Raw genomic sequence first — 12,408 nt, 5'->3', positions numbered from 1 at the left:
CGAAAGAATGGTATCCACATAAGCAAACCCTTCATCTAAAATTATGTTATCCCCCAGTTTGCATTCGTATTGCAAGCTTCACAATTATTTTAGGAGGGGAAAATCCGCAAATGGGTGGAAGAGAAAACTATCTCCAATCTCTGGGCATTTGCCAGAGGCTCTACAACTGCATCATGGGAAGCCTACTCTCACAAGCCTTCAAGACTGTGACTTTAGGCCCTCCAAAGAATCAAGGGTTAGCCCAAGCACCCATTTCTGATGCTGTGCACAATGAAGCTGGAACCAAAAGGGACCAAAAAGTGCACCCATTGGCTCAAGGAACTTGGGGTAACAATACTTCAAATGATTTAGACCCTTCTGTCTCCCTTGGTTGTTCAAGAACTGACCATGCTGAAGATAACAAGGAGCTCCCACCAGCTCCAATTGCACCTCAAGCAAAACCTCCAAAGAAAATGGTGAGCATAAGCGACAGGGTAGAGGATATGGAGAAGACTATGAAGTTAAGAAGAAAGAATAACTCATTTGAAAAGTTGAATTGGTTAGAGCTGGCAAAAGGTGAGCCAAAAGCTTCAAGATCAATTCTGAAGGTGGGTTCTGATTTGAGCAAGAAGATGGGCACATTTGTGAATCATAACGACAACTGAGGACTTAATAGGGCTGTGCTAGTTAGTTCACTGTTCTATGTATAATATACCACATGTTCATATCATGGTTCCATAAATTAGGCATAGCAGTTGTTAACAAATATATCTTCATTGTAGAAGTTGCATCAGATATGACTGTGCAAAAATTGATGGTGTAGTTGAATGACAATATGTATAAAATTTCAAAAATATTCAATAATAAATGGAAAGTATCAAAAAGAGAACTTGGGAAATATGATCATGTAGAGAATTCAACCCCATTGAAGTATAGCTTGCTTAACAAATTGCTAATTTTGTCATCTATATTCTATTGCCTATATTTGATTCACTGTATATGTTTCATTTGACATGAAACAACAGTTTGGAACCCACATTCACCAGAGGTTTTTTTTTTTTTTTTTAATTAATCAATTGTCGTTCATGAGTTTTAAACTCATGAGTTCACCAGGAATTAATGAACAAGAATTCTCTCTTATTGTGCCAAAATAAGAGTTAACCCATAATAAGCTTCCAAGTTCCATGTTCCTAAAATTATTACACCCTCACAAGTCACGAGTGGATTAAAAAGGAATACTGGTAGTGGTAGAGATTCCTTATATTTACTTAGAAGCAATGTCTTCTAATATTCCTACAAGTTCTTCCTCAGGACTCTCTCAGGTAAAGAAACTTTGGTTTTAAGATTTCTTTCTTCGAAAAAAAGCAAAGAATCGGTCCCCAGAAACATTTACAACTGGGTCTGCAATCTGCATAAGGACAATTTGTTGGATAAAATTGAGTATGTCTCTGACACAGCATATGCTAAAGTCACTTTGAAAAATGTTTATGCTATATATATAAGGTTGAATCCAGTGTCCAAGTGCCAAGTTACTTGTATTCATACAAGCAGTCACTGATTTCAGAATTGAGAGAAGATTTGGAGAAATGGATACAAGAGAATACCAATTCCTATCACTAGGAATCTTCCACAGGCTCTTCAACTTGGTCATGAAAACTGTAGCAGCACAAGCCCTCAAGACTGTGACTCTAGGCCATCCTATCACTCATGCTGCTGCTGCCAAACCATCTAATGCCAGCCTTGTGAATAATTGATTTCCAGAAGCGATGGTTGTGTTTTGGCAACCCAATACTTTATAGATTTCCAGACCCTTTTGGGTCCCTCACTTCATTTCATAGATATGCCACCAGTTGAATGCACTGGTAGTGCCATATATTTTGTATTTTTCTTTCATATATATTATTGTAGAAGTATATTCATAGTGTGTTTGTTACTAACACATTTTATGGAATGAATTGAACTACCAAGTTCATTGTCTTTGAGTTTAACTAAATTGATTTGGTTGTCTTTTAACATATTTCATATCTACTATCTGGAATTGAATCCTAAGTCACTTCTATGGATTTGTTGGCTTTACTACTTGTCTCAAAGTCTCTTCTTGATGGGCTGCTCTTTGGCAGTTCAATCTTTCATCGCACTTCCATTGTAACCTCTAGTTGCAAAATGTCTCAAGTTCCCCCCTTCCCTAAATTATATATATACATATATATATAGGCTTGTTTGTCAGTCCCTTTAAAATGTTTAAAAGTACTACTTTTAAAAGCACTTTTGATTATGTTTGGCAATCACCGAGCGCACAGTGGCTTGTTTGACAGTGGCAATTTCTGAGTATATAGTAACAATTTACTGAGCGCTCGGTGGGTTGTATCGAATTCTCAATAAAGGTGCCGAGCACTCAGCTCATTAAAGTGAACTGGCATGTTACCATGTTTTTGCAAGTAGATCAGCCGATGAGAGTATTTTTTATTTTGGACTTTAAAAAAAAAAATCCAAAGAAAAAATCGTAGTGAAATTCTACACCATTTTTGGAGGAGTTTTACCGTTTGCAATTTGCAAAGCGTTGGAAGCGGGTATGCTGCCCAAGTTGTGCGTTTAAAGCCACTTTTGGGGTCACCAACTAAAAGGATCAACATGGGTGCTTCGTATACTTCATGCTCTCTTTCCACCACACTCCCCACTGACACCGCTCACTCAAATTCCATTAGCACTGCTTTTTCTCAAATAACACAATCAAGATTACCAAATCCATCTTTCAAATTAAACCCAACCAACCAAAGCTTCCAGACCCACCTCAAGATCATGTCCCAACCATCTCAAGCTTTGCCTCTCAAGTGCGGCAAAGTTGTAGTTAGGGAGACCCAAGAGGGAAGTACCACAAAACCCATGTTAAATGTTCGTGGGATTGATCAACAACTGGTTGAGAAGATGGTGTATGATGCTCTTGTTTGGAGCTCTCTTCATGGGCTTGTTGTTGGTGACAAGTCTGTTCAGGTCAGTGATATCGCCTAGCTAACTTTTAGTTTGGTTTCAACTGATGAAAACAGTAAAGATTGAAAATTGATGTTTTACTTTACGCATATAATTGTAGAAGATTAGGTTGAGATTTTCTGAGGATAAATTGAATTTTAGTTCTTTACATGGTTTTTGGGTATTGCATTTTTATTCTGATTATATGGGAAAAAAGTGATTGAGAGAATTTCTTAGTTCTGTATCAAGTTTTACATGACACCCCAGTGCTTTCTGAAATTGTTTTCTAAAAGTATAGTTCTTTGTAATTGAATGTGAAATAAAGAAAAAACTTTACTTTTTAATTAACTTAAGAATCATTCAAAAACTTTTAGTTGCCAGAAGCTATAGAAATTTTACTCTACGATAACTATGTAAAGTTATAACTTGAATTTACAGAGGTCAGGAAAAGTACCTGGTGTAGGAATGGTACATGCCCCGTTTGCTTTATTACCGATGTCGTTTCCAGAAAGTCATTGGAAGCAAGCATATGAGTTGGCCCCCATATTTAATGAACTTGTTGATCGAGTGAGTTTGGATGCAAAGTTTCTGCAGGATTCACTGTCCAGGTACTTTTTCTCATAATCTTTTTTATTATGTATGTGATGTAAAATGAGCTTGCAGATGATTTAGTTTAAATGAACGTAGGAAAGCCTTGTCCAATCTGCTTCACTTGGGTTTATCAAATAAGAACAGTTGTGGGTGAGCCGAGCCAAACCATTTGGTGTATCTGGCCATCTAGGCAGCAGGATATAGAACTTGTCTTGCTCTTAAATTGTGCTTTAGAAAGAATGTTTAACCCCAACTAGGGAGACACTTGGCCCTAACAATCTTAGTTTAGACTTAAAGAAGTTGTATATATGATAACAGGGAAGATGCTGATACATGACAGCTGCAGCTGTTATCTATTGAGTATTGACTCTACAGATTAGAGCTATTCTTGAACTAATATAATGATAATCTTCACATTGCAGAACGAAGAAAGTCGATCCTTTTACATCTAGACTTCTAGATATTCATTCCAAGATGCTAGAGATTAACAAGAAAGAGGTAACTGTATATTAATACTGCATTTGGACACTAATTATTGTAGGAGAATTTTATCTTAGTAGAATGTGATTTAGTTGAACATCTCCAGATTATTGTAATGCTGTTTGGTAACTGGTTCTTTTCTCTATAAATTTGTTGGATGATTTTCTTTTCAGTTACATATCTTTTAAGTTATATGAAAGATACACAAGCCCATAATAGCAAACAATAGACAAAGAGGAATCATTGCATTATTATGTAGTTCCAGACACCACTTATCTGTTCATTTGATTTGATTTGCTTTAACTGTTGTTTGGTGTAAAGCAGTGGATATCATTGTTGTTTATAGATGCTAAACTTTTCTAATCACTTAAACAGGAGATACGCTTGGGTTTACATCGCTCAGATTATATGCTTGATGAACAAACTAAATCACTCCTTCAAATAGAGATGAACACGATTTCATCTTCTTTTCCAGGACTCAGTTGCCTTGTTAGTGACCTGCACAGGTTAAGTAGTAGGAGATTTTGTAATAAACATGTTTTCTTTTACGAATTTCGGAATAGTCAATGTAGTACTGGGTTTGACTTATGAAATGGTTCCGATGGTCCTGTTCATGGTATTAAACTCCACCAAAATTTTCTGTTAATATTCTCACATTTCCAATGCGTAAAAAATAAGCACAATAAGAATTACCAAGTATTTTACCCTTAGCTTCTCATTTTTCAGGAGCTTACTTAATCACTATGGAGAATTTCTTGGATTAGATTCCAAAAGGGTTCCTAATAGCGCTGCAGGCAGTCAGTTTGCAGAGGCTTTGGCTAAAGCTTGGACTGAATACAATAATCCCAGGTTAGAATTCAAACAATGGTTCTTTTGTTTCCTTCTGCTGCTACATTCAGTGCAGTGATTAATGGTGCAGTTCACTCTGGATATATGCACAGGGCCGTAGTTATGTTTGTGGTTCAGGCTGAAGAACGTAACATGTATGACCAACATTGGCTTTCTGCTGTGTTGAAAGAAAGATATCCTTTTTAGCTCTGCAACAAGCTTCCATATTGGAGAAACCTGTAACATATCCATATTCTTTTGTTGTTTAAAATCCTTCAAAAAATTTATTTCTATTTTGTTATTTTGTTCTAAATGGCTTTTGATTAGTCTTAATTTACTATATGATGAATTGTGTGCTACAAGGTCCTTGCTCGTATATGCATATATGAAATTGTAGATAAGGAATCTAAGCTATTGTATTTGTTTCCTTGAAACCATATGTTAAACAGCTTATAGAAAAAAAAAATAGGAAATTAATTACTTGTAAAAACAATTTATGCTAAGAAGTCTTCTTTATGTTTCGAAAATTAATTATAAGTATCTGAAGAAGCTATTTTAAACTTTCATAAATAGTCATGTTCCTTAACTGTATAACACACATAATGTATCAAGTCTGCGGAAAACTTTGGCAGAAATTGATGCAGAGGGGGAGCTTCTACCAGATGGAACACTTGTTGTGTATGTATCTTAGCCATGGAAAGTTATTGTGCTACTCTAGATTTGTGCACCTAGCATACTATATCTTTAACTTCAATATCTTAAAAAGCTTTTAACTTGCAGGAGTGGCCAAGAAATTGCAATTGTTTATTTCCGAGCTGGGTATACACCAAATGATTATCCTTCTGAATCAGTAAGCAAGTCTTACACTTTCCTGCTTCTCAAATATTGATTCTGTTCTAAGAGAACTGAGACATTCTTTCTTGTAGTGGTGAACATCTCTTGTTCAGTAGCAGAAATGTAGTTACTTATCCATCAAAAAGGGGAAAGAAAAAATAAGAGCAAACCTTAAGTCTATAAAGGCATATGTAGATCTACCCTGTTTCTGTCAGGACTCAGGGGTGACTTTTGTCGGCCATGCCTTTGTGTTTATCCAATTGCAAAAAGGTGACCTCAGAATAGTATGTCTATTATATGGCTCTTAGTAACATGGTCGTTCTATTTGTAGGAGTGGAGAGCAAGGCTAATTATGGAGCAGTCATCGGCCATCAAGTGCCCATCAATATCTTATCATCTAACAGGGACCAAAAAGATTCAACAAGAACTTGCAAAGCCTAATGTTCTTGAGAGGTATTGTTGATTTAAAACACCATCCACTGTTAAAGTATCCTAACAGAAGCTCGGTGTGAGTTTTTCCAAATTTTAGGGAAGAATGGTCATTGTTACAACCTTAAAACTTTCTATCGTCTTTGTGTGATCAGGTTCCTTGATGATAAAGAGGACGTTGCAAAATTGCGAAAATGCTTTGCAGGATTATGGAGTTTGGATGACTCAGATATTGTCAGAAAAGCAATAGAAAGCCCGGAGTTGTTTGTCATGAAGCCCCAGAGAGAAGGCGGAGGTCAATGTTTTTTAAGCTTTGCTCTGCTATTGTTGTACTGATATTAAGTATTATTAACAAGTCATCATTACACTTCAGGGAACAATATCTATGGCAATGATGTGAGGGAAACCCTCATAAGATTGCAGAAGGAAGGGTCAGAAGCAGATGCTGCTTATATCCTAATGCAGAGGATATTCCCTTCTATTTCTCCCACATTCTTGATGCGTGATGGCATTTGTTATAAAGATGATACTGTATCTGAACTTGGGATATATGGTGCTTACTTAAGGTATATGACTTTTTGATTTTTCTTTTTCTTTGTTGGTTCGGTGTTGTTCCATTGGACAGTTCTGTTGGCATTGTTTATAACGTACAAACAAAGCAGTAGCTAAAGGCATAGTATCATAGTGCCACATTTTTCATTTATGCAGGAACAAAGAGAAAGTGATCTTGAATGACCAATGTGGCTACCTGATGCGGACAAAGGTTTCTTCATCAGATGAAGGTGGAGTTGCAGCTGGATTTGCAGTATTGGATAGTTTATATTTAACCTAAGGAAGCAGGAAGCCGGCTTCCTAATTATGCTTAAAAGTTAAACGGGTTAATTTATTGAGCCAAATAGTTCTTGTTTGATTTTTCACTCATAAAAACATACTGAGATTTCTCCATTTTCTCTTCATTTTTACAAAAGGAAAAGAGTGACCGGTGACGCTTGTCTTGTAATTCCTTTTGTGAATGTATTAGCACTACAAATTCTCCTAACCACTACTTTCTTTATTAATGGTACTATAAGTATTAATAGTTGATATGATGGATAATTGGACCCAACTTCAAAGGCCTGGAAGAAGTTTCATTCTCAAAACTAAAAAAACAAAAAACAAAAACAAAAACAAAAACAAAAACAACGTAAATACATCACTCATATTCACAAGACCTCTAAGGCTCTAAGCAATCTTGCAGTTGCAAATGAAAGCCAAACATTTCCATGTCAAAAAAAATGGTGATAACTGATAACCATATTCAAGAGTATATTCTCGTATCTTCCCATCCAACCTCACGAGCTCGTCTCTCCCATACTTCTGAAAGCCTAAGCTCTGTTGCAAGTTCTGCTTCAGCCCTCTCCCTTGCTTCTTCACAAGTTTCCATTCCTGCATTACACTTTTCTGCCTCTTTTTGGTAGTGTGAAGAGACTCTCCTAGCACCCATTAATAATGCATTGGTCCGTTGCAAGGTTTCATTGGCTACAGTTTGCAGCAAACTTAGCTCTTCGGACATCAAGGCTATGATATCCTTCTCCATTTCCTCTTTCACTTCTGGTTCATGTTCACCACAGTCTGCATGACAGTAAAGGAAATGATATTGATAATACTTTTCTGGAGAAAACTTGTTTAAGTTTTGCTCGAATTTCAAGTTAACATTCCACAAAGAGAGCCCTTTTTAAGACAACTTGATCCTTTCATGAAACAGTGAAGCACCAAGAATCAAATTTTAGATAACATAAATGGATGCAAGACAGAGTGAACTGACCTGAAAATGAGGTGTTGATAATATCTGGAAAAGTGGCAAATGAAAAACAATATTAAATTGTGTCTTCCAAAAGTAAATTCCAATATAATCAATAAAATCATGCTTGAGATACACACAGAACAAACAATATTGTGCACGCTCAATATGCCTCTTTATAAGAAATTCAGACTTCAAACATGAAAATGATAGAAAGTTAGACTTATTTAACAATTTGCATCTTCTTTCACATTATGAGAGAACATTACCTTCCATTAATTATACGTAAGTAATTAAAGGCTAATATTCTAGATGTTCTCATATATGTGCTCTGCCAAAAAAAGAAACATACATTCTAAAACAATTGTTAACTTGTATCAGCAAACAAAGTATTTACTTACACTTCCAAAGTTGAAGAACATTTCTCAATTTGGTAAGTACATTTAAGATAAGAATCATTGAAAAGTGAATCTCACCCAATGGTATGGAGTCGAAATCCTTTGAACAATCACAACGACAAGGAGGACATGAGCCTTTCTCCTTCAAGCGCCAGTATAATGGTGGACGTATGGTGTACCCAACCAAGCACACACCCACTAAAACCAAAACCAGCCTCAGACCACCAGTACTACAAAACCAATAGGCCGTTGGATAAGCCATCTATTCCCTAAAAGAGACAAAACCCAACTTTGGTTTGATTCCAAAAATGCAGAGTGCCCAAGATCAGATATCAAAACCCCATTTCAAGATCTGGGTTACACTCATAATTTCACTAAAACCCAATGTGGGAAGCACTTTTAGGACTTCTAGGAATGCGTGCAATAATAGCAAAAAATAATGGAAGATACCCAGTTCAAGATCTGGGACGTAGAATGAGAATCTACTGAAAGAAGCACATTGGGAAGTTTTGCTTCAGATAGAATTTCATCTACTTGAGTGTGTGTCAAAGACAACATCTGCTTTTCCACAGAAATAAGGGAGACCCCCTTGGCCAAAAAAAAAAGAGAGACCCAGATCCCGGTAAAGTGTAAAGAAGTGATTTATTATAATTTTTGCAGAGAGAGGAAAAGAGAAGGTGGCAGTGAGAGAAAAAAGAAAGATTCGGTTACGAATTTGGGTTAAACAAGAATGTTGCTTTAATAATCGTATTTGCTCGAGAATAGGAAACCTTATTTTGTGAAAGATTGTATTTTTTGGGCCAATGTTGGTACAAGGTAAGCGTGTCACAGTGTCAGTCTCTCTCACCCAGCCCCCAGTCAAATGCTTCATTTCTTTTCTCAATTTTTTCTATAAAAAAGACAAAAGAAATGAATTTGTTTGTTTTTGGCTGATGACAGTTATTGTATGTAACATTATTTTCTCTTATTTTTTGCTTATTTTGTTAATATATCATGCTCTGCATTCAAAGGATCACGTTATGGAAGTTTTCTGGAAGAAATTTAGGAATGAAATTAGTCAGAAATCAAACTAATTGCCTTTTTTTTTTTACATGATTGATTGGAATATGAAATAAGAGCATTACAACACTTTCAGCCCAGCAAATCCCCATAACACAGAAAGCAGTAAAAATTTGAACACCAAAGCATCTCCTTTCTGACTGAGTATTACAATAAACTTTGTACCATTGTAAAACATTGCCAAATCTAATCTCTGTTTTAGATCAGTATGCAACTGAGAAGCGAAGGGTCACAACAGTTCTTTCTAATGTTTGAATGCTTCTGATCTTCAGATATTTCATAACGAAAGTCAGAGTATTTCCTATGCTGAGATCATTTGAACACCAATTAATGCTGTTAATTTCTATTTCCAACATTCAAGAGATACTATGAACATACAACAATCAAGTACAGATCAAATCAAAAGAATTCCCAACCCAATTTGCTGGGCAGCCTATGCTCATGTTCTAAAAGAATCAGTTTGGTTCATGATTTGCATAATCATTTTGATTGCTGAAGTTTGTCATCCGTTTCGTGTCAAACGTCATCATTGTCTCCACTATCTTCTGAGTCAGCTAGATGGTCAAAAAAAGCATCAAAGTACCACGGGCAACGTTCATTCCATTCACCCTTGTTGGCCTGAGCTCGCCACTTTTGGTCAGCTATCATCTCAGGGGAGAGACCCCATTCTTGTAGTTCTTCCTCTGTGTGATGGACTGCTAAGCTATACTCTCCACCTGCTCCTAATTGCAGCACTCTATATTCACAGTTCCCAAGATTGTTTAGGTGCTCGAATTGCTCAACCGTCCACTTGAACCACTTCATGAGGAAGACGCGTGATGCTAACCCATGTGATATAATTATAAGATTCAGGTCCTGGCAAGGGTCATGGCGAAGCCTGTTCATTTCTATGTCCCTCCATAAAGATTCAAGAAAACCTGCCATCATCTGTGGTATTAGACAATATATTCATTTCAGTGTAGAAATCTGTAAAACCAAAACCTTTATGCAGCAATCAAATGGATAAATAAACACACTTTTGAGTTTTCAGGCCGTTTTGAAATCTTCACATCTGATTCAATTCATCTCATCAGAAGAATGGTGTCATATTGACCTTCTAAAGCTGCATTTAATTGGAAACTAGTTTGATGACTTTTAACATTGAGAAAATTTTAAGGCTAGTGGTTCATACAACTGTGCAGAGTGAGCATTGTTTATATGGAGGTTGTTTTATTAAATTGGACTGATTATCCACAAAGTTGCCACTAAGTTACCATATACTTTTGTTCTGTAAGACTTCCATATCTAGTTCTTCTCATCCATCATTTTCTACCCATGGATCATTTCCTCTTAAGAACATCTAAATCAGCACTTGAATCATGGGAATGTATCATTGTCTGAATAGAGATATTTGGAGCAAGTTTTGGTTCTAAAACCATAAAATTAGAGAATGCATTCCCAAAGTGCAAGCAAGAATTCCGATAGCACCTGACTCTCTTTCTAAAGATCCAAAGGTACTAAACATCAGGTCAAGTTTATAAAAATATCAAGCTCAAACCATGTTCATACTTAAGCTCAACTCTTAACTTAGCATTATCTTGATTCAGTGTATCAATGAATAAAGAAGACCTATATGGAGCAAAAATGACCCTCCTAGTCCTAGACTCAATGTCTTATAAAATTCCAACCCACCATTCTCAGATAAAAGTAAAAGATAAAATAATGGACACATAAAGAACCGAACAAAACAGAAAAGGAAACAAAAAAAAGGTAAAGTTTTGGAGCTTACTACAGAAACAAACAACAAATTTTCCCAATTGGGTCTCTTCAAAATCCGCAGATATCACTTGTTAATTAATGCTATGAAGCCAGTTTGTTGTTGTATTGTTAAATAAGAAAATGGGCATTAAAGAAAAAACAGAGAAGAAGCAGAAGAAAAATAAAAACATACTGGAAACGCGATCGTAGACATCAGCGGCGGACTCGCCCTCCGGAAAGCGATAGAAGAACCTCCCAAACTTCTCCCTGGTCTCCTTAATGGCCTTCATACGCTCCTGCACTTGAAAGTTACCAAAATCCTGCTCGCGTATCCGACACTCCTCGCGGACGCCGATGACACGTGTCTTGGAGAAGGCGCGTCCGATCTGGCAGAGCGTGGAGCGCGTGCGCTCGTAGGGGGAGACGTAGAAGTAGACGCGCCAGTTTTTGGGGTTGCTGGAATCGGCGGTGTCGGAGACGACGCGGTGGAGGTGGGCCCCGGCGAGCTGGGCCTGGGCCAGGCCCTGTTCGGTTAGCTGGATTTTGTGGTCCGGGGTTGTTGTGTAGGCGGAGGTGTCGAGATTGCCTTGGGACTCACCGTGTCGCAATAAAATTATCCGTTTCGGTAGAATTGCTTGCGCTTTGCTTTTGCAATGTGAATGCATTTTAGATCTCTCTCTCTTTACTATCTGAATCCGTCTCTCTCCACACAGACTCTGGCTATGTGGATATGTGAAAATGTGTAGCTCTGGTTTTTTCAGTTGTGGCTTGTGGGTTCTTTGTTTCTTTGATTTTGGTCTATTTCTTCAAAATTGATAGACACTGTGTTACGTGGGATTGAGCTATGATTGATGATGGGCTTTTGGCTTCTGGTTCCTTTCCCTTCCCCAAATTTGTAGGCTTCCCCATTTCTTTTTTATTGTTGACCTTTTGGGTTTTTTACTTTTTTGACATATTAATAATACCATTTTTATTATATAATAAAACTATAATGCAAAAAGTATACATTTTTTATTTTTTGTTAAAATTATAACGCGGTTGTCTATTCTCTTGAGTTAAGTTTGTACTTTCCAGTTGGTCAAGCTGTCCTTGAATGTTGACAATGCATGAACCTGCCAAAACAAAGAAGAAAGGAATTACTAATAATGAAATATAATGAAGGCTGAAAGGGAGTCATGCCCACAAAGCAAGAAATCTTCTACTCTTTGAAATTTTGAGTTTTGACCAGCAATTTTGTATTGTTAAGAGTTAAGACAATAAGCCATGTTTACATAAATGCTTAATTAATAGATATACATTGATGGGTATTTGGGTATGATATTTGTT

At 36.7% G+C, this 12,408-nt stretch overlaps 3 protein-coding genes and 1 pseudogene across 3 annotated transcripts; 2 read left to right on the top strand and 2 right to left on the bottom strand.

Annotated features, from left to right (window-relative positions):
* Nucleotides 1-33: 33 nt before the first annotated feature.
* On the top strand, nucleotides 34-769 carry LOC147280966 (uncharacterized; annotated as a pseudogene).
* A 1,826-nt stretch (nucleotides 770-2,595) lies between these two features.
* On the top strand, nucleotides 2,596-7,196 carry GSH2 (glutathione synthetase 2). Its single transcript, XM_086247465.1, has 12 exons — nucleotides 2,596-2,970; nucleotides 3,385-3,554; nucleotides 3,960-4,035; nucleotides 4,393-4,523; nucleotides 4,744-4,866; nucleotides 4,959-5,040; nucleotides 5,444-5,523; nucleotides 5,626-5,695; nucleotides 6,011-6,132; nucleotides 6,264-6,403; nucleotides 6,482-6,674; nucleotides 6,817-7,196. The coding sequence occupies exons 1-12, from the start codon at nucleotides 2,611-2,613 to the stop codon at nucleotides 6,938-6,940; spliced, it is 1,671 nt and encodes a 556-aa protein (XP_086103591.1). The 5' UTR covers nucleotides 2,596-2,610; the 3' UTR covers nucleotides 6,941-7,196.
* Nucleotides 7,194-9,000, bottom strand: LOC147280964 (uncharacterized). Its single transcript, XM_086247466.1, has 3 exons — nucleotides 8,365-9,000; nucleotides 7,913-7,936; nucleotides 7,194-7,719 (listed from the first exon to the last, which is right to left on the bottom strand). Exons 1-3 carry the CDS (start codon nucleotides 8,546-8,548, stop codon nucleotides 7,406-7,408), a joined length of 522 nt encoding a protein of 173 aa, XP_086103592.1. The 5' UTR covers nucleotides 8,549-9,000; the 3' UTR covers nucleotides 7,194-7,405.
* Nucleotides 9,001-9,451: 451 nt separating this feature from the next.
* On the bottom strand, nucleotides 9,452-11,966 carry LOC147280963 (Phosphoglycerate mutase family protein). Its single transcript, XM_086246292.1, has 2 exons — nucleotides 11,276-11,966; nucleotides 9,452-10,262 (listed from the first exon to the last, which is right to left on the bottom strand). Exons 1-2 carry the CDS (start codon nucleotides 11,745-11,747, stop codon nucleotides 9,862-9,864), a joined length of 873 nt encoding a protein of 290 aa, XP_086102418.1. The 5' UTR covers nucleotides 11,748-11,966; the 3' UTR covers nucleotides 9,452-9,861.
* Between the last annotated feature and the right edge of the window lie 442 nt (nucleotides 11,967-12,408).

This window comes from Dryas octopetala, chromosome 6 (genome assembly GCF_963921425.1).
Source record: "Dryas octopetala chromosome 6, drDryOcto1.1, whole genome shotgun sequence".
Lineage (NCBI taxonomy): Eukaryota > Viridiplantae > Streptophyta > Magnoliopsida > Rosales > Rosaceae > Dryas > Dryas octopetala.
Note: the sequence above shows the minus strand (reverse complement) of the source record. Positions and strands in the feature narration are given on the sequence as shown.